A 22,939-nucleotide genomic window follows, 5' to 3' on the forward strand; every position below is an offset into this window, starting at 1 on the left:
GAGAGAGTGCTTCATAGACTTTAATCTTTCCCGAGCCTCATGTCTATCGATGGCGTGAAAGGATCCTGACAAAAAGGAAGTGTAAGGCAAGTGGGCGTCTATATCCATTTCGCCAGGCTGGTGGTTACATAATTGGCAAGCAAGAGCTGTGGAGGGGCTGTCTGGGGAGGGCTTGCTGGATGCCCTTGACACCCAGGAGGAGGGAGGGAGCTAGCAAGCTAAGGCAGGTGGCCCTCCTGGCCCCTTAAGGTCCATGTGCTGGAGGCCCAGAGTTCTTGGAGTACAGTCTACACCTGGAGGAGACCCATTCTGGCCAGTCTGTGGCAGGGATGGCGTGCCGCCTCTGCCAGGCCAGTACCCCAAGCCCAATCAGCATCAGGGTGGTGCAAGTGCACAGGCGTGAGGTGATCAGTGATGAGGGGCAGGCACACAAGGTGGAGATAAAGACCAAGAGGACGGTTGCCAGTGAGAAGAGCAGACTCACGAACTTGAACAACATCTTCGGAGGACGGCTTTGGAGGTGCTCTGCTGCCTCCAGTCGGGTGACTTGCTGTAGCATCTCCAGCTTGGATATTCGGCTCTTGAAGGTCTCCATGATCTCCTGCAGGAGACGAAAATGCACGCACCAGAAGTCAGCACGCAACTGTGGTCGTTTATTGAGTTCCTAGGGGTGAGCAGCAAGCACTGTGGGGTGGCTATTCGAGGAGGCAGGCAGAGAGCCTAGAGCACATCCAGGGCAGAGGGGAGGGCGCAGGCTCTCCAACAACTGGGAAAGCTTCATCTGACCCAGCCGCACTCCCCCATCCACTGTCTCCCGAAGCTGAGGACCTCGTCAAGACACAACTACCCAGGGACGGGGGTGGGCGCTATGGAAATGGAACAGTGAGGAGAGGGAAGCCAGGTCTAAGGAGGGGTTCTGAGAGGGTGCTCCCTACACCCGCAGCCGCAGCAGAAGCAGCTCCACCCCAGATCTCCTGAGTCAGAGGCTCACGGGTGAGCACTGCAGCACCAGAGTGGCAAAAGCAGCTAAGCCAGATGGTGGGAAGCGGAGCGTGCGTGTAAAGGTCAGATGCTGCTAGCTCTGAAACAAATGTGTATGTGGCCGTTGAACACTCAGGAGGGGGCAGCTCGAGTGCCTTGCTTTGGTTTGGGGGTATCAGAATGGATTTGCTCATCTCTCCAGTCTTCTCACAAGGCTCCCCCAGGAGGTTCTCACCCATATTTCCTTGGCTCTCTCATAGGATAGATAGGCCATTCTCTCTTCGCTGCAGGCCAGATTGTGTTTCAGGTTGTAAATCTCATTCAGGTGTCCCTGCAGGCGATCATTCACCCGTTCTTCCATCAACGCTTGTCTTGGGAGCAAAAGAGAAAGTAAGATTCCTTCAGTACTTCACCCAGAGTTCATGCCAACAGCGAGCGGTCCTGACCTAGACCAGATTCGGGTTCAGCTTCTGCCTTCCTCCTCCCTCCCCAGGCTCTAGGAAAAGACTGCCTCCCGCTCCAGGTCTGCCTGGGAACACCCCAAACACACACCAGCCACACGCACACCAACATTCATATATATTTTATATGTAGTTACTCTTTTGTAACAGCTTTACAAGAATAGCCATAGACTAGAAGTTGTAGAAATGACAGTGTGAACTATCCGTGGGTGCTCGTCAATTCCGCAAATCCCCTAGGACCAGTGTGGAGTACGAAGTTTAGCCTGCAGTTACTCTATAGAAACATGGTGACTATAAGGATTGAAAAGTCACAAAAGACCACAGATTTCAGTACGATTCCACTAATTACGAAATGTCCAGAATAGGCAAATCCATAGAGACAGAAAGCAGATTAGTGGGTGCCAGGGGCTGGGGGTGGGGGATAGGCAGCGGCTGCTAATGAGTACAGGGTTGCTTTGGGGCTGATAAAAATACTCTGGAATTAGATAGTGGTGATGGTTGAACAACTCTGTGAATATACTAAAAACCAGTGAATTGTACACTTTAAATTGGTGAATTTTATGGGATGTGAATTATATCTCAATAGAGCTGTTATTTAAACAAAAAGAAAAAAGTGAATCATGGCAATAGTTGCACAACTCAGTAAATTTACTAAAAACCATTGAAATGTAGTTAAAATGGTGCATTTTATACTATGTAAATTATATCTCAATAGAGCTGTTAAAAAAACACAAGCAGGGCCGGGCGCGGTGGCTCAAGCCTGTAATCCCAGCACTTTGGGAGGCCGAGGCGAGCGGATCACAAGGTCAGGAGATCGAGACCACAGTGAAACCCCGTCTCTACTAAAAATACAAAAAATTAGCCGGGCGCGGTGGCGGGCGCCTGTAGTCCCAGCTACTCGGGAGGCTGAGGCAGGAGAATGGCGGGAACCCGGGAGGCGGAGCTTGCAGTGAGCCGAGATCGCGCCACTGCACTCCAGCCTGGGCAACAGCGTGAGACTCCGTCTCAAAAAAAAAAAAAAAACAACAAAAAAAAAAAACACAAGCAGGCCAGTTACAGCGGTTCACAGTTGCAATCCCAGCGCTTTGGGAGGCCAAGGCAAGAGGATTGTTTGAGGCCAGGAGGAATTCAAGACCAGCCTGGGCAACACAGTGAGACCCTGTCCCTACAAAAAAAATTTTTAAATTATCTGGGTGTGGTGGCACGTGCCTGTAGTCTCAGCTACTCTGGAGGCTGAGGCAGGAGGATCTCTTGAGCCCAGGAGTTCGAGGCTGCAGTGAGCTGCCATCACGCCACCGCACTCCAGCCTGGGCAGCAGAGTGAGACCCCATCTCTAAAAGAAAACAATCACTACCTGTTGTGTATATAATTATATAAGTAGTAAAAGTATAAAACCATGCATGGAAAAGATAAGCACCCAAATGAGAATGGCGAGGCCGGTATAGCGAGGCCAGAATACCAAGGAAGGAAGATGGTGCTGGAAAGGGGTAATGAGGACTTCAACTGAATATTTTCAAGTTTTATTTCCTAAAAAAAAGTAAGATTTGAAGTGAACATGGCAAATGTTAAGATTTCAGAAAGCTGGGGCTGTTAATTATGTTATCCTGTACATTTTCCCTGTGCTTGAAATACTTCATAATTTAAAAACTCCTTCAAAGTTCCTCTTTTGGCACCACAAAGAACAGGCCAGAAGGACAGAGGCCAGGGGGCCAGTGAGGGGGCTCTGGCACCACCGCTTACGCAGAAGAGAGAAGGCACCAGAGAGCGATGGAACCCATAGACTGGCAGGGCTGCCGCCCCAGGAGGCCCAGGAGGGTGGCGGCAGGCCTCAGGTGCAGGAGGTCTAAACGGTGGTGCTGACAGTGACGGGGAAAACGGTGACGACTTCTATTTGGTCCCGCTCCAAGGACTTGACCAACACCCACACGGAGAAATCCCCTGGGCACTGAATAAGCTGACAGCTCATTTGTTGAAAGCCAATTTGTCAAAAGCCGGTTCCTCGCAGCATTTCAAGGAATGTTTCATTTGCCTCTGCCCCAGGTCCCCGTTAAGAAGAGAGTCAGTGGACAACATGGACTAGGCTACTGCTCACAGAGAGGGGGAGTGGGTCGGCAGGACGGTCACCCCGAAAATAGATTCCTCATTACTGTCTTTCCATTTACATGAATGATCTAGCTGCGAGAACATTCAAGATTTTAAGTGTCCTCAGGAATATGAAGTCAATCTTCATCAATGTGTAGATAAAGACACATGAAGATATTTTTGAATGCATTCCTGAATAGCCTATTCAGATGTTAATAAACAATATTTTCATAAGGATATTCTCTCAGTCTCCCCTTCTCTCTGGCCCCCATCTCCTGGCCCTCTGGCAGCCACGCTCCCTTCTCTTCCTTGGTCAAGGACCCCTCTCTCTCCAACTCCTACAGTCACAGAGGCAAATGGACAACTCTGGAGAATGCTCTTATGAAGACAAAACAACGACCAGTCAACCCAGACACGCTCAAGACAGACCAAAGGTGTTAAGACCACCCTCTCCAACAAAAAGTGTTGTAAACTTTATTTATTTATTTTTTCAAACTAGTGTATTTTTATTTTTATGTTTTCAGACGGATCTCCTTCTGTTTGCCCAGGCTGGAGTGCAGTGGCACAATCTTGGCTTACTGCAACCTCCGCCTCCCGGGTTCAAGTGATTTTCCTGCCTCGGCCTCCTGAGTAGCTGGGACTACAGGCATGCACCATCATGCCCGGCTAATTTTTGTATTTTTAATAGAGACAGGGTTTCACCATGTTGGCCAGGCTGGTCTCCAACTCCTGACCTCTGGTGACCCGCCTGCCTCGGCCTCCCAAAGTGCTGGGATTACAGGCGTGAGCCATTGGGCCCAGCCAGAAAGAGTATATTCTTGATCATTTCTGAGAATTTGCTTTTGGCAAATTGAGCTAGAACCTAATCATGGCCCGCAACTTGGAGGAAAAGTCTGAGATGGAGAAACAGCTGTAGGAGGGGTCAATAGCCCGGGGGCAATCGACGCATGTGGCCAGGATGGATGAGCTCGCTCTGAGCAAATGTGCCAAAGCAAGGGGCCCTAGGGAGCTGCGGGAAGAGCCAACAAAACAGAAGCCAAAGTGGAAGGAAAATCACCAGGACGGCTCACACAGGAACCCAGAGGATGTAGGGATACAGTAGAAAGGTCGAACATACATGTAACTGGGGCCTTAGAAGGGGAGAAATGAGAGACTAGGGCAGAATCAACATTTGAAGATACAATGGCTGAAAATTTCCAAAACTGACAAAAGACATCAAGCCATAAACCCCAGTAGCAATGCGAACCCTAAGCAGGATGAATGCACAGAAAATCACACCAAGGGGAGAGTCAGCGGCACAAAACACGAGAAAGAAAATCACACCAAACATCATAATAGCAAAACCACTAAACAACAATGAAAAAGAAAAGATCTTAAAAGGAGCCTGAGGAAAACAAAACTGTGATCCGAGGAGCAACAAGAAGACAGGCAGCTGCCTTTTCAACAGAAACCATGGAAGTCAGAAGGGAATGATTTGTTCAAAATGCTTATTATTTCCAAAAATTAAGTGCCAACTTAGAATTCTATGTCCGGCAAAAAAACATCCTTCAGGGCCGGGCGTGGTGGCTCACGCCTGGAATCCCAGCACTTTGGGAGGCCGAGGCGGGCGGATCACGAGGTCAGGAGTTCAAGACCTGGCCAACATGGTGAAACCCCGTCTCTACTAAAAATACAAAAATTAGCCGGCCGTGGTGGCACATGCCTGTAATCGCAGCTACTCGGGAGGCTGAGGCAGGGGAATCGCTTGAACCCGGGAGGCAGAAGTTGCAGTGAGCCGAGATCTCACCACTGCACTCCAATCTGGGTGACAGGGTGAGACTACATCCCACAAAAAAAAAAAAAAATCCTTGAGAAATAAAAACGAATGATGGCATGTGTGAGGCAATCAGGTGACAGTGACCGCATATTTAACATTGTGGACTTGTTTTAAGACATTTTTGGTATGGTATTTAGGCTACATTAACAAAATGATCCATATTTCAGGTTCACACTGAAATATTTACAGATGAACTGATGTAATGTCTGTGCTTTGCTTCAACACAACAGGGATGAGAGGAGCCAGTTCAGAGAGCAGCTCAGACCTTAGGTCAGACCTCCTCAGAGATCCAAAGATGCAGGATGCTCTGACGTGGAGGAGAAGTCGGGGAAAAAATGGAAGTTCTTGTGCCTTCAAGTTAACACGACCTGAGCCTGCAACAAAGGCCTAAGCAGATACCTTGAGGAAAGTCAGCCCGAGACTGGATCCCTGGGGCTGAGAGGTCACAGAGCAACAGTGAAGCCTCTAGTAACCATAGCCTGTTATCTCCAAGCCTTGTCTGAAAGCAAAACATACCAGAACATTCTTGGGACAGAGGAGCTAGGGTCTGGATGCCCGCAAGGACCTGGTGTCCAGAAGGGAAAAAAAAGCATGGAGACCTGGCATATTCACTTCAGGGCATTTTCAATATGGCAGGAGGCTATAAGAAAATTTCACAACTGCCCACTTGTGGATACAGCCAGAAATACAAAGCAAGAGTGAAACTTTTGCCTACTCGGCACCTGAGCAGCTTCATTTTATTCAATTTTTATTGAGGTAAATTTCATGTAACATAAAATGAATGATTTTAAGGTGAACAATTCAGTGGCATTTAGCACATGTGGTGGTGTGCAACCACCACGGCTATTAATAGTTCCAAGACATTGGCCGGCTGCAGTCACGCCTGTGATCCCAGCACTTTGAGAGGCCGAGGTGGGTGGATCATGGGGTCAAGAGATCAAGACCATCCTGGCCAACATGGTGAAACCCCGTCTCTACTGAAAATACAAAAATTAGCTGGGCATGGTGGTGCACGCCTGTAGTCCCAGCTACTCGGGAGGCTGAGGCAGGAGAATCGCTTGAACCTGGGAGGCAGAGGTTGCAGTGACCCGAGATCACGCCACTGCACCGCAGCCTGGCAACAGAGCGAGACTCCGTCTCAAAAAAAAAAAAAAAAAAAAGTTCCAAGACATTCATCACCCCCTCGAAAAAATACCATTTAGCAGTCACTCCCCATTCCCATCACCGCAGTCCCTGGCAACCACCAATCTGCTTTCTGACTTGAGCAGCTTCTTATCTCTGAACCTCTACCAGCAACTTATGAATGAGAGATGGACAAGACCATCAGATGTGTGGAGACGGTCCTAGACAAGCTGCTAGAAAATGACAGACAACCAGAGTAAGGGGTAGTGGGGCATTGTAATGCTGTGGAGAGGAGAGGGCAGCAGGAATGACAAGCCCAGGAGGCATTGACTCAGGGAAAGAAGAGGAAGGCAGGGTCAGGTCGAGATCTTGGCCAAATCCCTGAGCTCATCAACCTAGGGTGCTCCATTGATGAATTTATCAAGAGTCATTGGCCAGGGAGTGGTGGCTCACGCCTGTAATCACAGCACTTTGGGAGGCCAAGGCGGGTGGATCATTTGAGATTAGGAGTTGGAGACCAGCCTGGCCAACATGATGAAACCCTGTCTCTACTAAAAAACCCAAAAATTAGCTGGGCATGGTGGTGCATGCTGTAATCTCAGCTACTCAAGAGGCTGAGACAGGAGAACCACTTGAATCCGGGACGCAGAGGTTGCAGTGAGCTGAGATGGAGTCACTGCACTCCCTCCAGCCTGGGCAACAGAGTAAGACACCATCTCAAAAAAAACAAAAACAAAAAAAAAAAGAAAGAAAAAGAAAAAAGAAAAAGCCATTAACAACTTTTTTCTTTCTTTCCTTTTTTTTTTTTTTAATTGAGATAAGGTCTCACTCTGTCCTCTATCACCCAGGCTGGAGTACTGTGGCACAATCATACCTCACTGCAACATAAAACTCTCAGGCTCAAGCGAACCTCCTGTCTCAGCCTCCCAAGTAGCAGGGACTACAGGCATGTGCCACCAAGTCCGGTTAATACTTTTAAATTTTTTTGCAGAGATATGGTCTCACTTTGTTACCCAAGCTGGTCTCAAACTTCTGGGCTCAAGCAATCCTCCTGCCTCGACCTCCCAAAGCACTGGGATTGCAGTCACAAGCCACTACATCTGGCCCAATTTTTCTTTACAATCTTTCAAGGACTTAGTTTGTAGATAGGAAGCAGAAAGGAATTGTAAATTCAGTTCCATCAGCATCTACTTGGGGCTTACACACAAGTATTAATTAATACTCACAACAGTTCCAACAATAGTGGGATCATTATTACCTCCATGTTACAGATATGGAAACTGAGGATTGCAAACTTGAAGCACCTTGTCCAAGGTAATTCAGGAAATACCTGGCACAGAGGAGGCTGGGTCAGGCCTAAATCCAGAATCAGCCCTCCTGACCCTGCCCTGATGTTCCCAAGACACAGCAGATAGAGTTCTGGCATACGTGGAGGAGGAAAGCAGCCCAGAGGGCGAGCTGGGTCCCTTCAGGAAGGGAGGAAAAGAAGCACCCAGATTGATCCATGAAACAGGTACTCACAGAACAGCCATCATGTGTCAACATGTCTTTGGGCAGTCACTCGGACACACTGGCCAACCTGAATGTGCTGATATTTTGACGAGAACAATACAACACAAATGAATACCTACACAAGGGAGAGCAGTTTGGCGGGTGGGTGGTGCGAGAAAGGAAAAAGTAGGGGAGTGACAAAGGTTAGTCCAGAGTATACAAAGAGCTCTGACAACTCAACAATGAAAAAACAATCCAAGTTGAAAACAAGCCAAAGACTTGTTGGCTGATAAGCACATGAAAAGGGGTTCAGCACTATTAATCATCAGAGACAGGGTCACACCCACTAGTTTCATGGGCTAGGAGAGTGGTTCTCAACCAGGGGCAATTTGCTCCCCTCCGCTCCAAGGGACATTTGGCAGTCTCTGGAGAGACATTTCTGGTTGTTACAAATAGGTGGGGCATGGTAGGCTAAAATTGCCCCCCTGGGCTGGGCACGGTGGCTCACATCTGTAACTCCAGCACTTTGCGAGGCTGAGGTGGGCAGACTGCCTGAGCTCAGGAGTTCAAGACCAGCCTGGGCAACATGGTGAAATCCCATCTCTATTAAAAATATAAAATATTAGTTGGGTGTGGTGGCACGTGCTTGTAGTCCCAGCTACTTGGGAAGCTGAGGCAGGAGAATTGCCTGAACCCAGGAGGTGGAGGTTGCAGTGAGCCAAGATCGTGCCACTGCACTCCAGCCTGGATGACAGAGCAAGACTCTGTCTAAAAAAGAAAAACACCCACCCGCCCCTGCAAAAGATATCTATGTCATAATCCTTGGAAACTGTGAATGTTACCTTCTATGACCAAAAAAGGGGGCTTTCCAGAAGTGGTGAGTTTAAGGGTATTGAGATGCAAAGATTATCCCAGATTATCCTGGTGGGCCCTAAATGCCCATGTATGAGAGAGAGGCAAAAGGACATTAGACACGCACAGAGGAGAATGTCATGTGAAGACAGAACACAGGTTTGAAGATGCTGGCCTTCAGGACTGGAATGATGTGGCCACAAAATTAAGGAATTTGGCAGCCACCAGAAACTGGAAGAGGCAAAGATCAGTTTGTCCCCTAGAGCCTTCAATGAGAGTGTGTCCTCGCCTGATTTCAGCCCAGTGAAACTGATTTCAGCCTTCTAGCCTCCAAGACAGTGAGAGAATAACTTTCTATTATTTTAAGCCGTGAAGTTGGGGGCAATTTGTCACGGCACCATCAGCAAATTAATTCACCGCACCACTGGCATCAAGTAATTGGAGACCAGGGATGCTGCTCATCATCCTAGAATATATGGGACAGCCCCGCACAACAGAGAATCATTTGGTCCAAAATGTCGACAGTGCCAAGGTTGAGAGAACATGGGCTAGGGTGATGAAATTTTGGAGTCTAATTTCACCAAGTTGTGGCTGAACTTAAGAGGCTGAAATTTAAAAGACTGATCTTTCCAAACGTTGGCAACTGGAACTCTTACACACTCCTAGCGGGACTGTAAAATGGTATAACCATGTCGGAAAACCGTTCCTCTGGTGGCTTTTGTGTGTGTGTGTTTTTTTTTTTTTTTTTTTTTTTTTTTTTTGAGATGGAGTTTCACTCGTTGCCCAGGCTGGAGCGCAATGGCACGATCTCGGCTCACTGCAACCTCCGCCTCCTGAGTTCAAGCGATTCTCCTGCATCAGCCTCCCGAGTAGCTGGGATTACGGGCATGTGCCACCACGCCTGGCTAATTTTGTATTTTTAGTAGAGACGGGGTTTCTCCATGTTGGTCAGGCTGGTCTCCAACTCCCGACCTCAGGTGATCCACCCACCTCGGCCTCCCAAAGTGCTGAGATTACAAGCGTGAGCCACCGCGCCTGGCCTTCCTCTTTCTTAAAAAGTTAAGCATACTGCTATGGTGTGCATGTCACCCCCAAAACTCATGTTGAAATTTAATGGCCATGTGATGGTGTTAAGGGGTGGGACTGGTAAGAGGGGATTAATATTAATATTGTTATCGTGAAAGTTTGGCCCCCGCTCGCTTTCTCACGCCCTCTTGCCCTTCTGCCTTCTGCCACAGGATGATGCAGTACAAAGGTCCTCACCAGCTGCCAGCGCCTTGACATTGAACTTCCTTTCTTTATAAACTACCCAGCCTGCGGTACTCTGTTACAGCACCAGAAAGTGGGACTAAGACACATAACACTTCCCCGTCATCGAGCAATTCCATATATGAAAGCATATGTTCACAGAAAGACTTGTACGAGAACGTTCATAGCAGCTTTATTCACTCGCCCAACTGGCAGCGGACCGGGGCATAAGCAACCTGCGGTGTCTCCATGCAATGGAATGCTGCCAAGCAATACGAAGCCATGAGCTACTCACACAGCTTGGGTGGATCTCAAAACAATTCCACGGAGCGAAAGCAGCCAGACGCAAAGCACTGTGCGCCGTGCGATTCCACTTACATGAGGTTCAAGAGGAGACCAAGCTAGAGTGACAGAAACCAGAACAGTGGCTGATTATGGGAGATGGGTGTTCACTGGAAGAGGGCGTGAGGGTACTGTCTGGGGTGGTGGCAAAGCTCTTTATTGGGATTTTAGTTGGCCAGGTGTAAACCTTTGTCAAAACTCGTTAAACTGTATGCCTAAACTTAAATGCAATTTCACTGTATAAAATTTACCTCAAAAAGGCCAGGCGCGGTGGCTCATGCCTGTCATCCCAGCACTTTGGGAGGCTGAGGCGGGTGGATCACCTGAGGTTGGGAGTTCGAGACCAGCGTGACCAACATGGAGAAACCCCATCTCTACTAAAAATACAAAATTAGCCAGGCGTGGTGGTGCATGCCTATAATCCCAGCTACTCGGGAGGCTGACGCAGGAGAATCGCTTGAACTCAGGAGGCGGAGGCTGCAGTGAGCCAAGATCGCGCCATTGCACTCCAGTCTAGGCAACAAGAGCAAAACTCCGTCAAAAAAAAAAAAAAAAAAACTTTACTTCAAAAAACCCCACCTCCAAAAGAATAAAAGAAGAGGCCATTTGAACGTGGTAGCCTGGGAAGTCCCTTTGAGGAGAGGACATCAGAGCAGAGCCTAAAGGACAAGCTGAGTGTGGGAGTTTCCTGTGGCTACCATCACAAAGCGTTACAAACTTTGAGTGGCTTTCCCAGCAGAGACGGCCTCTCTCCTGGCTGGGGGTCCAGCAGTCCGAGAGGAAGGCGCAGGCGGAATTGGGCTCCTGCTGAGGACTGAGAAGGCGCCTCCACTCGGGGCCTCTGTCCCAGCTTCTGCTCTGCTGCCCATCTGCAGGCTTCCTTGGCTTCTGCCACGGCAGATCAGCCTCGGCCTCTGTCTCCACATGGCGTTCTCCCTCTGGGTGTGTCCGTGTCTCCGTCTCCCCTTTCTTTCAGGACACAGGTCACGTTACATTAGGACCTGCCCTTCTGCAGAATGACCTCATCCAAATCTAACTCATCACGTCCGCAACGACCCTGTTTCCAAATAAGCCAGTTCCTTGTCACCAAGTGGAGCCTTCAATGAGGTGATGCCAAGGCAGGTCTAGGGAACTAGAAATGGGGTAAGAAGCAATGTCCTCCAGCCAGGTGTGGTGGCTCACGCCTCTAACCCCAGCACTTTGGGAGGCCGAGGCGAGTGGATCACTTGAGGTCAGGAGTTCGAGACCAGCCTGGTCAACATGGCGAAATCCCATCTCTACTAAAAAATACAAAAAAGTAGCCAGGCGTGCTGGGGGGCGCCTGTAATCCCAGCTACTCGGGAGGCTGAGGCAGGAGAATCGCTTGAACCAGGGAGGCAGAGATTGCAGTGAGCCGAGATCACACCACTGCACTCCAGCCTGGGGGACAGAGTGAGACTCCATCTCATAAAAAAGAAAAAAAAAAGAAGCAATGTCCTCCTCACCGTCGGGTTTTCTCCTGGGACCATTTTACTCATCCAACAAAGAACAAAGATGTCCCAGCAACCCATGTACCCCAGGCATTCACCACTAGGGCTACAAGGGTGAAGGAGGAGGGTGGGCTGGGCAGGCTGGGACTGGCTATGGACCCCAGAGAGTAAAGATGGTTTTGCTGGCACCACACCCCCAACTCCAGGACTTGTCCATGCCCTGTCTACGGGGCCAAGCCTGAAACCTGACTGCCTTTCACCATCAAGCAGAAGTCAGCTGTACATCCTGTAAGAGAGGGAGAAGGACCCCCAGACCCTCCCAGAGCCCCCTGGCTCATTAGGAGGCTAGAGGGGGTCTCCTGCAACTCTCCATGCAAGGTGCCCAGATGAGACCTGGCCAGTCGAGACTTTCACTTGAAGGCTCCACATGCCTTCCTTGGGTGCCATCTCTTCTACCAATGAACATTTTCTGAGTTTCTCAAGCCTTCTTTCCTCCTGACCCACAGAGACGCTGAGGAACCGGGGCCTTCTGGTCCCCCAGGAGACTGGCTTGTGCCGAGGAGACAGGCCACTCACTGTGCATCTTCTTGGAGATCTGAAGCTCCCCCAATTTCCACAAGAAAGAAAGAGAAGCTTGGCAAAGACCCTTCCATCCAGAAGCATCAAGTTCGCGACGCCCGTGCTTCTCCTCAGCACACAGAGGGGAGAGTTACCAGGGGCCTCAAGCAACTCCAGCAGAAGCAGTCACAGTCCTTCCAGGGCCCAGGAATGTCCTCTGCAAGGACCCACAAACCCAGACCTCATGAAGGAGGAGACCCCAGGGCCACTAGCCCAGCCCCAAGCCTCCTGAGTCTAATTGTTGCTGTGATAGAGACCCTGCACGTTGCAGAATCAAAAAGAATATACCATGTCGCCTTTTTTTTTTTTTTTTTTTTTTACCACAATCAACTTAAAAAATGTATTAAAAAGTAAGAACTGGCCAGGCACAGTGGCTCACATCTGTAACCCCAGCACTTGGGGAGGCCATGGCCAGGTGTTCAAGACCAGCCTGGGCAACATAGCAAGATCCCATCTCTACAAATAATTTTTTAAAAGTTAGCCAGGCATGGTGGCACATGCTTTGTACTCCCAGTTACTCGGGAGGATGAGGCAGGAAGATCGTTTGAGCCCAGGAGTTCAAGGCTGCAGTGAACTATGATTGCATCACTGTGCTCCAGCCTGGGCAACAGAGACCCTGAAAAAAAAAAAACAACGAACGAAAGAACGAAAGAAAGAAAGAAAGAAAGAAAGAGAATAAGAGAGACAGAAGAAAGAAAAAGAAAAAGAAAGAAAGAAGAAAAAGAAAGAAAAGAAAGAAAGAAAGAAAGAAAGAAAGAAAGAAAGAAAGAAAGAAAGAAAGAAAACAAACTTTTGCATATCGAAAGACTCAGGAAAAATAAAAAAGAAAGCCAGCCCTCATAATGAGATACCACTTCACAGTGACATCTGTTGGAAAAAAAAAAAAAAAAAAAAAAGGATAACGACAAACGTTGGCAAGGATGTGAGGCAACTGGAAGCCTTCAGCATTGCTGGTGGGAAGGTGGAGCGGCGCGGCTGCTGTGGGAAGACTCCTCTAAACATTACACCTGGAGTCACCACAGGGTCCAGCAATTCTACTCCTGATTATAGACCCCAAAGAATTGAAAACTGGTATTCAAATAAGTGGCATGTATGTGAGTGTTCAGGGCAGGGCTTCTCACAATAGCCAAAAGGTGGAAACAACTCAAACCTCCATCCACCGACGGACAGATAAACAAAATGTGGTCTACCCATGGACTGGAATATAAGTCAGCCATCAAGAGAATGAAGTACTGATACATGCTACAACATGAATGAACCTTGAAAACGGCGAAAGAAGCTAGACACAAAAGCCCACATATTGTGTGGTCCCATTTATATGAAAAGTCCGGAAGAGGCAAACCCACGGAGACAGAAAGCAGATTAGGGAACGCCTGGAGCCGAGGCTAGGAGTGACTGCATAGTGAGTCTGGAGGTCTCCTTCTGGGGTGATGAAAATGTTAGACAACTGTACAGACGTGACGGTTGGACCACACTGCAGATGTACTTAATGCACTGAATTACATGCTTCCAAATGGTTAATTTCACATTATGTGAAATTGTGTGAATTCTACACCAATTTTTTAAAGTGCTTGTCATAAATGTGTTTAATACAGTTGCTGCCTCAGCATCCAACTTTAGCAGTTGTACCCTGTCACCTTTGCCCTGGATAACACCCGTCCCTCCCTACCATGTGATTGTTTGCGATATAGCTCATGTGGTCCTCACCTCACTGACCCAAAACCCAACACATTCCATGGCTGCTGACCACGATAAAACCTAATGCTCAACACCAGAGTCATGTAAATCAGTTTCCTCCTTTGTGCATGTTTTCTTTAAACCAGCCAACCGCAACCCCCGCAGGAAAGCCTGTGGGATCCCTTCACACCCTGCGACCTTAATACAGGCACAGCCCCGGAAGCTTCCCCGCCCTTCGTTCTGGGCTTCGCTCTTGCACAACTGATGAGCTCAATCAGCTCCCTGCTGCATCCAGACTTCCCCTCTGCCTCCCATCAGCACACCTAACGTCTCTGCGATCTGAGTCATACATTTCTTTTTTCTGTTTTGTTTGTTTGTTTGTTTGTTTTTTGACACAGGGTCTCGCTCTGTCACCCAGGATGGAGTGCAGTGGTGCAATCATGACTCACTGCAGCCTCAACCTCCCAGGCTCAAGGGATCCCCGCTCCCACTCAGCCTCCTGAGTAACTGTGACTACAGGCACGCGCCATCACGCCCAGCTAATTTCTTTGAATTTTTTGTGGATACAAGATCTCGCTATGTTGCCCAGGCTGGTCTCAAACTCCTGAGCTCAAGCAATCTGCCCACCTCAACCTCCCAAAGTGCTAGGATTACAGGCGTGAGCCCCCGCGCCCAGCCCATGTCGCTGTTACATACATTTTCATCTGCCTCCTCATTGTGGCTCCCCTGACACACACATCCGAACCTAACGATCCCACGGGTCAGGGATCTCCTAGAGACTGGGTATCTCGGCTATGGCCACGCTCAGTAGAGACGTGCCAAGACCAAATTAAAAAGAAACCAGAATGGTAAAAACCACTACAGCCCTCTTGAAAGCAAACGGATTTAACTGTGATAAACAGCACAGGACTTGCAGTGTGGCTTCTCAGTTTGTGATGCACCAGAAGGGACGCAACAGTCACAGGGGGCCTGGCTGGTTGAAACACTTCTGCGTCCAGCTCATGTAAAAGTTTTGAAGAAGATTTTACGAAAGTATATGTTTTTATAATGCCATGAATTCCTGTGTCTCCTGCATCTAACTTAGCCACACAGCCAGGGTGTGGTGAAACGCTCTCAGGTCCACTCTTACCATCCACATAGGCTGCTTGTGCCTCTGTGAGACTCTGCTTCCCCAACCACAAAGTAGGCGTCTGAGGGCCAAAGAACAATGCTGCTTAACCTGGTGCCCCAGCTCAGTTACGAGCCCGTGACAACAGTGAAAAATCATCATCAGCCCTTTCTCCTCCTAGTAAATTTGGGCCCTGCAGACCTGCTTTTCTGCTCACGACGAACATTAGTAAGGATAGGCTCGCTGCTGCAGCAAACAACCAGAAATCCCATGTCACAGTCCAATGGGGGGTACTGGGTCAGAAGTGCAGGCTTCTGGAATTTGCAGCAAAAGTCTGAGACGGGGAGAGAGAGGTATTGCCCTGCTCCCCGGTAGTCACCCCTGTATCAAGAGGGGGTGAAAGACTCGGATTTGAGAGGGGTTAAGAGTTTACCCGAGCACAGCATTCTCATTGACCCATACGGTTTGGAAACATACGGGGAAGTTTGTAACTGCCACCAAACTCTGTTGTTGCTTAATAGAAAGCTGACTGGGTAAGTGTGATTTTGGCAAAAGGGTCTTTAATGCTCCCAAGATTTTAGATTTGGTTGCCATGTCCTATGAAAATAACCTCCAAGAGACACCTGTGACTCTGACTAGTCATCTCATTGATAGTGGTTGTCCTGTAATATTCTTTGATTGTCCTTTAACAGATTCTTAGGCTATGTAAACACTGGCAAAATTTCCCTGGGGAAACTAAAGAGGATGATTCCCACGTGCCTCTTCCCCTGCATCAGGCACTAAAAGGACTGCGGAGTTCTTCTTTTCATGCAAATGCTGAGAATCTTGGCTCACCTAAGGGAGTCACTGCCTCCCTAGCCAGGACTCTGGAGGGACTGGCGTTAATTAGCCACAGACTGCAGCGAGGGGGATAGAATGTGACACCCCCTGAGGGCCCATGGAAACCCAGAGAACGGTCCCAGTCGGAATGGAGAGAATCCGTTGAGAGACTGAGTTTGCCTTTTTTTTTTTTTTTTTTTCCAATTGGTAGGCCCTAGCCTTATCTTAGAGGGAAAGAAAATCGAGCTAGGGCAGGGTGCGGTGGCTCACGCCTGTAATCCCAGCACTTTGGGAGGCCGAGGCAGGCGGATCACGAGGTCAAGAGATTGAGACCGTCCTGGTCAACATGGTGAAACCCCGCCTGTACTAAAAATACAAAAAATAACCGGGTGTGCTGGTACACGCCTATAGTCCCAGCTACTCGGGAGGCTGAGGCAGGAGAATCGCTTGAACCTGGGAGGTGGAGGTTGCAGTGAGCCGAGATCGTGCCACTGCACTCCAGCCTGGCGACAGAGCGAGACTCCGTCTCAAAAAAAGAGAAAAAGAAAAAGAAAATCGAGCTACTGCACGGCGCAGAGAAAGCGCTCACCAGAAGGCAGTCATTTTTGAAATAAGTATCTGAGACCCGACCTGTGCCCAGCTCAGCTAGGAGCACGGGTGAAGAGACCAGAGCTGGCGAGGCGACTCCGGTCCTGACTCCCACCTTCCCGGCAGACTGGGACCAGAGGACGCCACCTCCCTAACTAGTGCCAGGTGTCTACCGGACTCTTGCCACCCCCATGTTGTCTCCTGCCACCACAGAGTCAGGGCCAGCCGCTGTGCCGCTGCAACCACCTGGCAGGGGCTGCCGAGCTGGAGCATTTTCGCCAGCAAGGGTCAAGGCAGGTGTGGGACTGCAGGGAGAGGGCCGGTCGCCCCACGGCAGGGCCCAGTCGCTAAGAGAAGCATGGACCTGCTCTTCCAACTGGCCCCTCACCCTGGCTCTCCAGGCTCATGTCCTGGCTCCCTTTCACCCTCCCAGAGGTGGCTCCCAGGAGCGGTTCCTCCTCTGCTTCCAGTCCCCAAAGCCAAGGCCTCACCTACACTTCTCCTCCTGAAGGGACTCCAGCAACAGCTGCAGGTCAGTCAGAGACCTCTCCTTTAGGCTGTGATAGGACGCCTGGAGGCTGATGTGGAACCTCTTGGCTTCTTCCAGCTCTTCCTTTACCTTCTGCAATATCAGGTTTTGTTGCCGGGCCACATCCTCCGTCTCTAAGCGCATCCCCTGCTGTGAGCTCTGGAAGCGACTCTCCTCGGTGAAGGGTGTGCTAGCATCGGGCAGGTTGACGGGCCTGTCTTCCCCACTCGGCATGGGGGGCTCTGAAAGCAGGGCCTTCTCGCTGGGTGGCTCGCAGTTGGCTGGGTCGCTTTCTGCCATCAGCAGTAAGCCCTTGGGCCTGCAGCCTTCCTCCAGCTCCTGGAGCTGCTGGTGACACTGGCGGAGCCTGTGCTCGATCTGGGCGATGGTGGCAGAGGCGCGCTGGTTCACCTTCTCAAAGGCCTGCCGGATGTGCGGCACCTGGTGCCGGTCTGCTTTGGACACCAGCTTGAGGTAGCTCACGGTGTTGCCATCCCGACTGGCCTTCTCCACTCTCAGCTGCTCTGAGAGGTAGAGGATGCGGTGCCTGACACTATCCTGTAAGTTGTGGGCTAGGCCCCCATCTGAGAGGCTGGAAGGGCCACTGGGGCCGTCTTCGCTGGATGACAGGGACCTGCATGAAGGCACATTGGAGGGGAGGGTTGCGCTGGGGCTCCTGGTGTGTTCCGCCTACATTGGGAAACAAGAAATCACAATACGGTGCTCTGTGAGCCGCAAAGTGTGAGAGAATTGGACACGTTATGACTCCATAAAATACCTCCACATATGCATGGATACTTACACACGCAAGATTTGTGCGTTCAAGATGGGTCCGACGCAGACTGGGGAGGTGATGCTCATCTTCAGGGCTCCTCTCCCCTCCTTTTCAGCGTCTGACTCCTTGCTCTACATTTTGTGCCTCACTACGACCGACAGGTGGCCAGACTCCCTTCTACATCTGCCTGTTTTTGCACTGCACTCCTATTTTCTCTTCCAAAAATTACCAATTGTGGGTCTCACTTATAAAGAGCTGTTCTTGTAAACTATGGAATAAACATTTCCGTTAACCCTTACAGCTTGCTGTATTGCTACTCCCAGGGAGACAGGAAGGGTTAGGCAGAGAGATTTGCCTCCTAACAGGTTCATTCATTCATCCAATCATTCATTCAACACATATTTTGAGTGCCTACCATGTGGTACAGAAGCCAGATACATTCCTTGATCTCATACAGCTTACAGTCTAGGGTAGAAAATTTTATTGTAACACAAAAGAATGAGTCTCTCACATGGTGAGGGGGTTAACGTTGCCTTTGACAAACAGCCCAGTTCAAATCCTGGCTCTACCACTCTGAGACCTTGAGCAAGTTAATAAACTGCTCTGAGGCTCAGTTTTCTTACCTCTAAAACAAAGATGGCAAGAGAAGCATAGCTGGAACCCAGCCCACCAGGGCAGACTGGGGAGCAAGGAGCTAGGAGACGGAGGTGGGGGGCAGCTCAGGTGCAGCCTCTGCTCTGTTTCTACTTTTTTTTTTTCTCTTTTTTGAGATGGAGTCTCACTCTGTCACCCAGACTGGAGTGCAGCGGTGCAATCTCAGCTCACTACAACCTTCACCTCCCGGGTTTAAGCAATTCTCATGCCTCAGCCTCCCGAGTAGCTGGGATTACAGGTGTGCACCACCACGCCCAGCTAATTTTTGTATTATTAGTAGAGACAGGGTTTCACCATGTTGACCAGGCTAGTTTCCAACTCCTGACCTCAAGTGATCCTCCCGCCTCAGCCTCCCAAAGTGCTGGGATTACAGGTGTGAGCCACCGAGTCTGGCCTATACCTCAATTTTTAAAACGCAAAGTGGTACCACTATGCACCCAGTAGATTGGTCAAACTCAGACAGACTAACAACGATGAGTGTTGGCAAGGATATAGAGCAACAGGAACTCTCAACCATTACTGGTGGGAAGCAAATTTGTACTACCACCACCTTGGAAAAGCACTTGACAGTATCACAAAGTTGAAGACATGCATACCAAATGATCCAGCAACTGCATTCGTAGGCAATATTCCCAGGAGACAAATACACTGATGTTCCCAATATCCAACAACTAGCAACAAACCACCTGCCCAGAAAGTGTAAGTAAACCGTAATATATGCAACAATATACTACTGTACGGCAATGAGAATGAACTACAGCCTTGAAAAACATGAATACATTTCACAAGCATAATGCTCAACAAAAGAAACCAAACAGAAAATCCATACTACAAATGGTTCCATTTACACAAATTCCAAGAGCAGGCAAAACTAAACGATATTGTATAGGGATGACTACACCGGCAGGAAAGCATAAAGGGCAGCATGGATGCTGGCAACAGAAACCCCAGGATGGTGGTTCCCACCAGGGCGGGAGAAGGTGATTATGATTGGGGTGACAGTGGAGGCTGCGGTGCCTGGCCTGAGTAGTGGTTAAATGTGTGTTCACCTTATCGTTATTTCCTAAAACATACATCAATGTTTTCTGCACCTTTATATACATATGCCAGATTTCACAGTTTTAAAACTATTTAAATGTTCAATATAGGCCAGGTGTGGTGCCTCATGCCTGTAATCCCAGCACTTTGGGAGGCCGAGGTGGGCAGATCACTTGAGGTCAGGAGTCCAAGACCAGTCTGGCCAACAGGGTGAAACCCCATCCATACAAAAAAAAAGCCTGGCATGGTGGCTCACACCTATAATTCCAGCACTCTGGGAGGCCGAGGCAGGCGGATCACCTGAGGTCGGGAGTTCAAGACCAGCCTGACCAACATGGAGAAACCCCATCTCCATCAAAAATACAAACTTAGCTAGGTGTGGTGGCACATGCCTGTAATGCCAGCTACTCCGGAGGCTGAGGCAGGAGAATCGCTTGAACCCAGAAGGCAGAGGTTGCAGTGAGCTGAGATCGCACCATTGCACTCCAACCTGGGCAACAAGAGCAAAACTCCATCAAAAGAAAGAAAGGAAGGAAGGAAGGAAGGAAGGAAGGAAGGAAGGAAGGAAGGAAGGAAGGAAGGAAGGAAAGAAGGAAGGAAGGAAGGAAGGAAGGAGTATGCAGAATGCAGCACAGAGGCACAAAGAAATAGAAAACTTGAAAAATAGAAGACATGGAAAGTAGCGTGAGTAGGTCTAACAAAAATGCAATTGTCATACCAGAGAGAGAAGACAGAGAGAATGAAGCAGCAACAATATATATATAATTTTTTTTTTATTGAAAAGGAGTCACACTCTGTTGCCTAGGCTGGAGTGTCATGGCACGATCTCGGCTCACTGCCAACCTCTGCTGCCCGGGTTCAAGCAATTCTCGTGCCTCAGCCTCACGAGTAGCTGGAACTACAGGTGCGTGCCACCACGCCTAGCTAATTCTTTTGTATTTTTAGTAGAGATGGGGTTTCACCATGTTGGCAAGGCTGTTCTCAAACTCTCAACCTCAGGTGATCCACCCACTTCGGCCTCCCAAAGTGCTGGGATTACAGGCATGAGCCACCATGACCAGCCGCAGCAGCAATATTTTAAGAGATAACTCCCTAAGAACTTTCCAGAACTGAAGAAAGACACAAATTCACAAATTCAAGAAGCCCAATAAATCCTAAGCAGGGAAGACAGAAATAGGTCCACACCTAGGCACAAGATTTTTTTTTTTTTTTTAAACAGAGTTTCGCTCTTGTTGCCCAGGCCAGAGTGCAGTGGTGTGATCTCGGCTCACTGCAACCTCTGCCTCCCGGGTTTAAGCGATTCTCCTGCCTCAGCCTCCCAAGTAGCTGGGATTACAGGCGCCCGCCACTATGCCCAGCTAATTTTTGTATTTTTAGTAGAGAGAGTGTTTCACCATGTTGGCCAGGCTGGTCTGGAACTCCTGACCTCAAATGATCCACCCGCCTCGGCCTCCCAAAGTGCTGGGATTACAAGCATGAGCCACTGCACCCGGCCGACACAAGATGTTAAAAGCAGCCAGAGGAAAAAAGCTGATTACCTTTAAAACCATGACTTTTCGACTGCAGGCTGCCTTCTCAATAGCATCAATGCAATCCAGAAGATAGTTGACTGATACCTTCAACACGCTGAGAGAATAACTGCCAGAGAGAAAAAAGTAGGTCACATTCAAAGAATCAGAAGTCAGAATGGCTTCAGACTTCAGCAACAGCATGGGGAACTAGAAGACAATGAAGTACTGGCTGGGCACGGTGGCTCACGCCTGTAATCCCAGCACTCTGGGAAGCCCAGGCAGGCAGATCACTTGAAGTCAACAGTTGAGACCAGCCTGACCAACATGAGGAAACTCTGTCTCTGCTAAAAATACAAAACTTAGCCGGGCATGGTGGTGGGTGCCTGTAATCCCAGCTACTCGGGAGGCTGAGGCAAGAGAATCACTTGAACCCAAGAGGCAGAGGTTGCAGTGAGCCGAGATGACGCCCCTGCACTCTAGCCTGGGCGACAGAGCAAGACTCCATCTTAAAAAAAAAAAAAAAAAAAAAAGACAATGAAGTGCTGCCTTCAAAATTCTGAGGGAAAGATGATTTCCCAGCCTAAAATTCTACACCCCAACTGTCTACTGTGGGGTTAGACTAAAGACATTTTTAGACATGAAAGAGTTCAGTACACCATTGACAAATCTAAGAATTCATTAACTGTTTAAAAAGCAAGTCTTGCCAGGGCAGTGGTGTGCACCTGTGGTCCCAGCTACTCAGGATGCTGAGGCAGGAGGATCACTTGTGCCCAGCAAGTAGAGGCTACAGTGACCTGTGACTGTGCTACTGCCCTTCAACCTGAGCAACAGAGTGAGTGAGAACTTGTCTCAAAAAAAAAAAAAAAAAAAAAAAAAAAAAAAGGGAGCAGTGTGTGGTGGCTCACGCCTGTAATCCCAGCACTTTGGGCAGCCAAGGCGGATGGATCACTTGAGGTCAGGAGTTTGAGACCAGTATGGTCAACATTGTGAAACACTGTCCCTACTAAAAATACAAAAATTAGCTGGGCTTGGAGGCACACCCCTGTAATCCCAGCTACTGGGAAGGCTGAGGCAGGAGAATTGCTTGAGCCCGGGAGACGGAGGTTGCAGTGAGCCGAGATTGCACCACTGCCCTCCAGCCCGGCTGACAGAGTGAGATTGTCTCCAAAAAAAAAAAAAAAAAAAAAGTAATCACTAGAAAAGAAGCTACATATGTACATAACATCCAAATAACCAAGGGGAGAAAAAAATGGGACTTGATTAATAATAATTTTAAAAAAAAAGAAAGAAAGGGGAAACAAAACAAAACAAACAAACAAAAACAAGGGCTGGGTATGCTGGCTCATGCCTGTAATCCCAGCACTTTGGAAGCCAAGGTGCGTGGATCTCTTGAGCCCAGGAGGTCGAGACCAGCCTGGGCAACATGGCGAAACCCCTGTCTCTATTAAAAAATAATTAATGCAAAAATTATCCTGGAGTGGTGGTGCACACCTGTAGTCCCAGCTACCCAGGAGGCTGAGACGGTAGGATCACTTGATCCCGGGGATGTCGAGGCTGCCGTGATCGCACCACTGCCCTCCAGCCAGGGTGGCAGACTGAGATCCCATCTCAAAAAATAAATAAATAGGCTGGACGCGGTGGCTCACGCCTGTAATCCCAGCACTTTGGGGGGCTGAGGGGGGTGGATCACGAGGTCAGGAGATCAAGGCCATCCTGGCTAACACGGTGAAATCCCGTCTCTACTAAAAATACAAAAAA

At 49.0% G+C, this 22,939-nt stretch overlaps 1 protein-coding gene across 1 annotated transcript; it reads right to left on the reverse strand.

Annotated features, from left to right (window-relative positions):
* Positions 1 to 9: 9 nt before the first annotated feature.
* LOC114669844 (testis-specific protein TEX28) lies at positions 10 to 21,308 on the reverse strand. The gene is made up of 4 exons (XM_028842322.2): positions 21,209 to 21,308; positions 17,166 to 17,893; positions 1,217 to 1,352; positions 10 to 601 (listed from the first exon to the last, which is right to left on the reverse strand). The coding sequence occupies exons 1-4, from the start codon at positions 21,218 to 21,220 to the stop codon at positions 245 to 247; spliced, it is 1,233 nt and encodes a 410-aa protein (XP_028698155.2). The 5' UTR covers positions 21,221 to 21,308; the 3' UTR covers positions 10 to 244.
* Positions 21,309 to 22,939: the final 1,631 nt, after the last annotated feature.

Source organism: Macaca mulatta, chromosome X, assembly GCF_049350105.2.
Source record: "Macaca mulatta isolate MMU2019108-1 chromosome X, T2T-MMU8v2.0, whole genome shotgun sequence".
Classification (NCBI taxonomy): domain Eukaryota; kingdom Metazoa; phylum Chordata; class Mammalia; order Primates; family Cercopithecidae; genus Macaca; species Macaca mulatta.

Coding starts and splice junctions, on each gene's coding strand:
- LOC114669844 (XM_028842322.2), bottom strand. Junction 1,353..17,165: donor CTTCAGGAGGAGAAGTGTAG/GTGAGGCCTTGG, acceptor TTTGCTCCCAAG/ACAAGCGTTGATGGAAGAAC. Junction 602..1,216: donor AGAGAGCCAAGGAAATATGG/GTGAGAACCTCC, acceptor CGTCTCCTGCAG/GAGATCATGGAGACCTTCAA.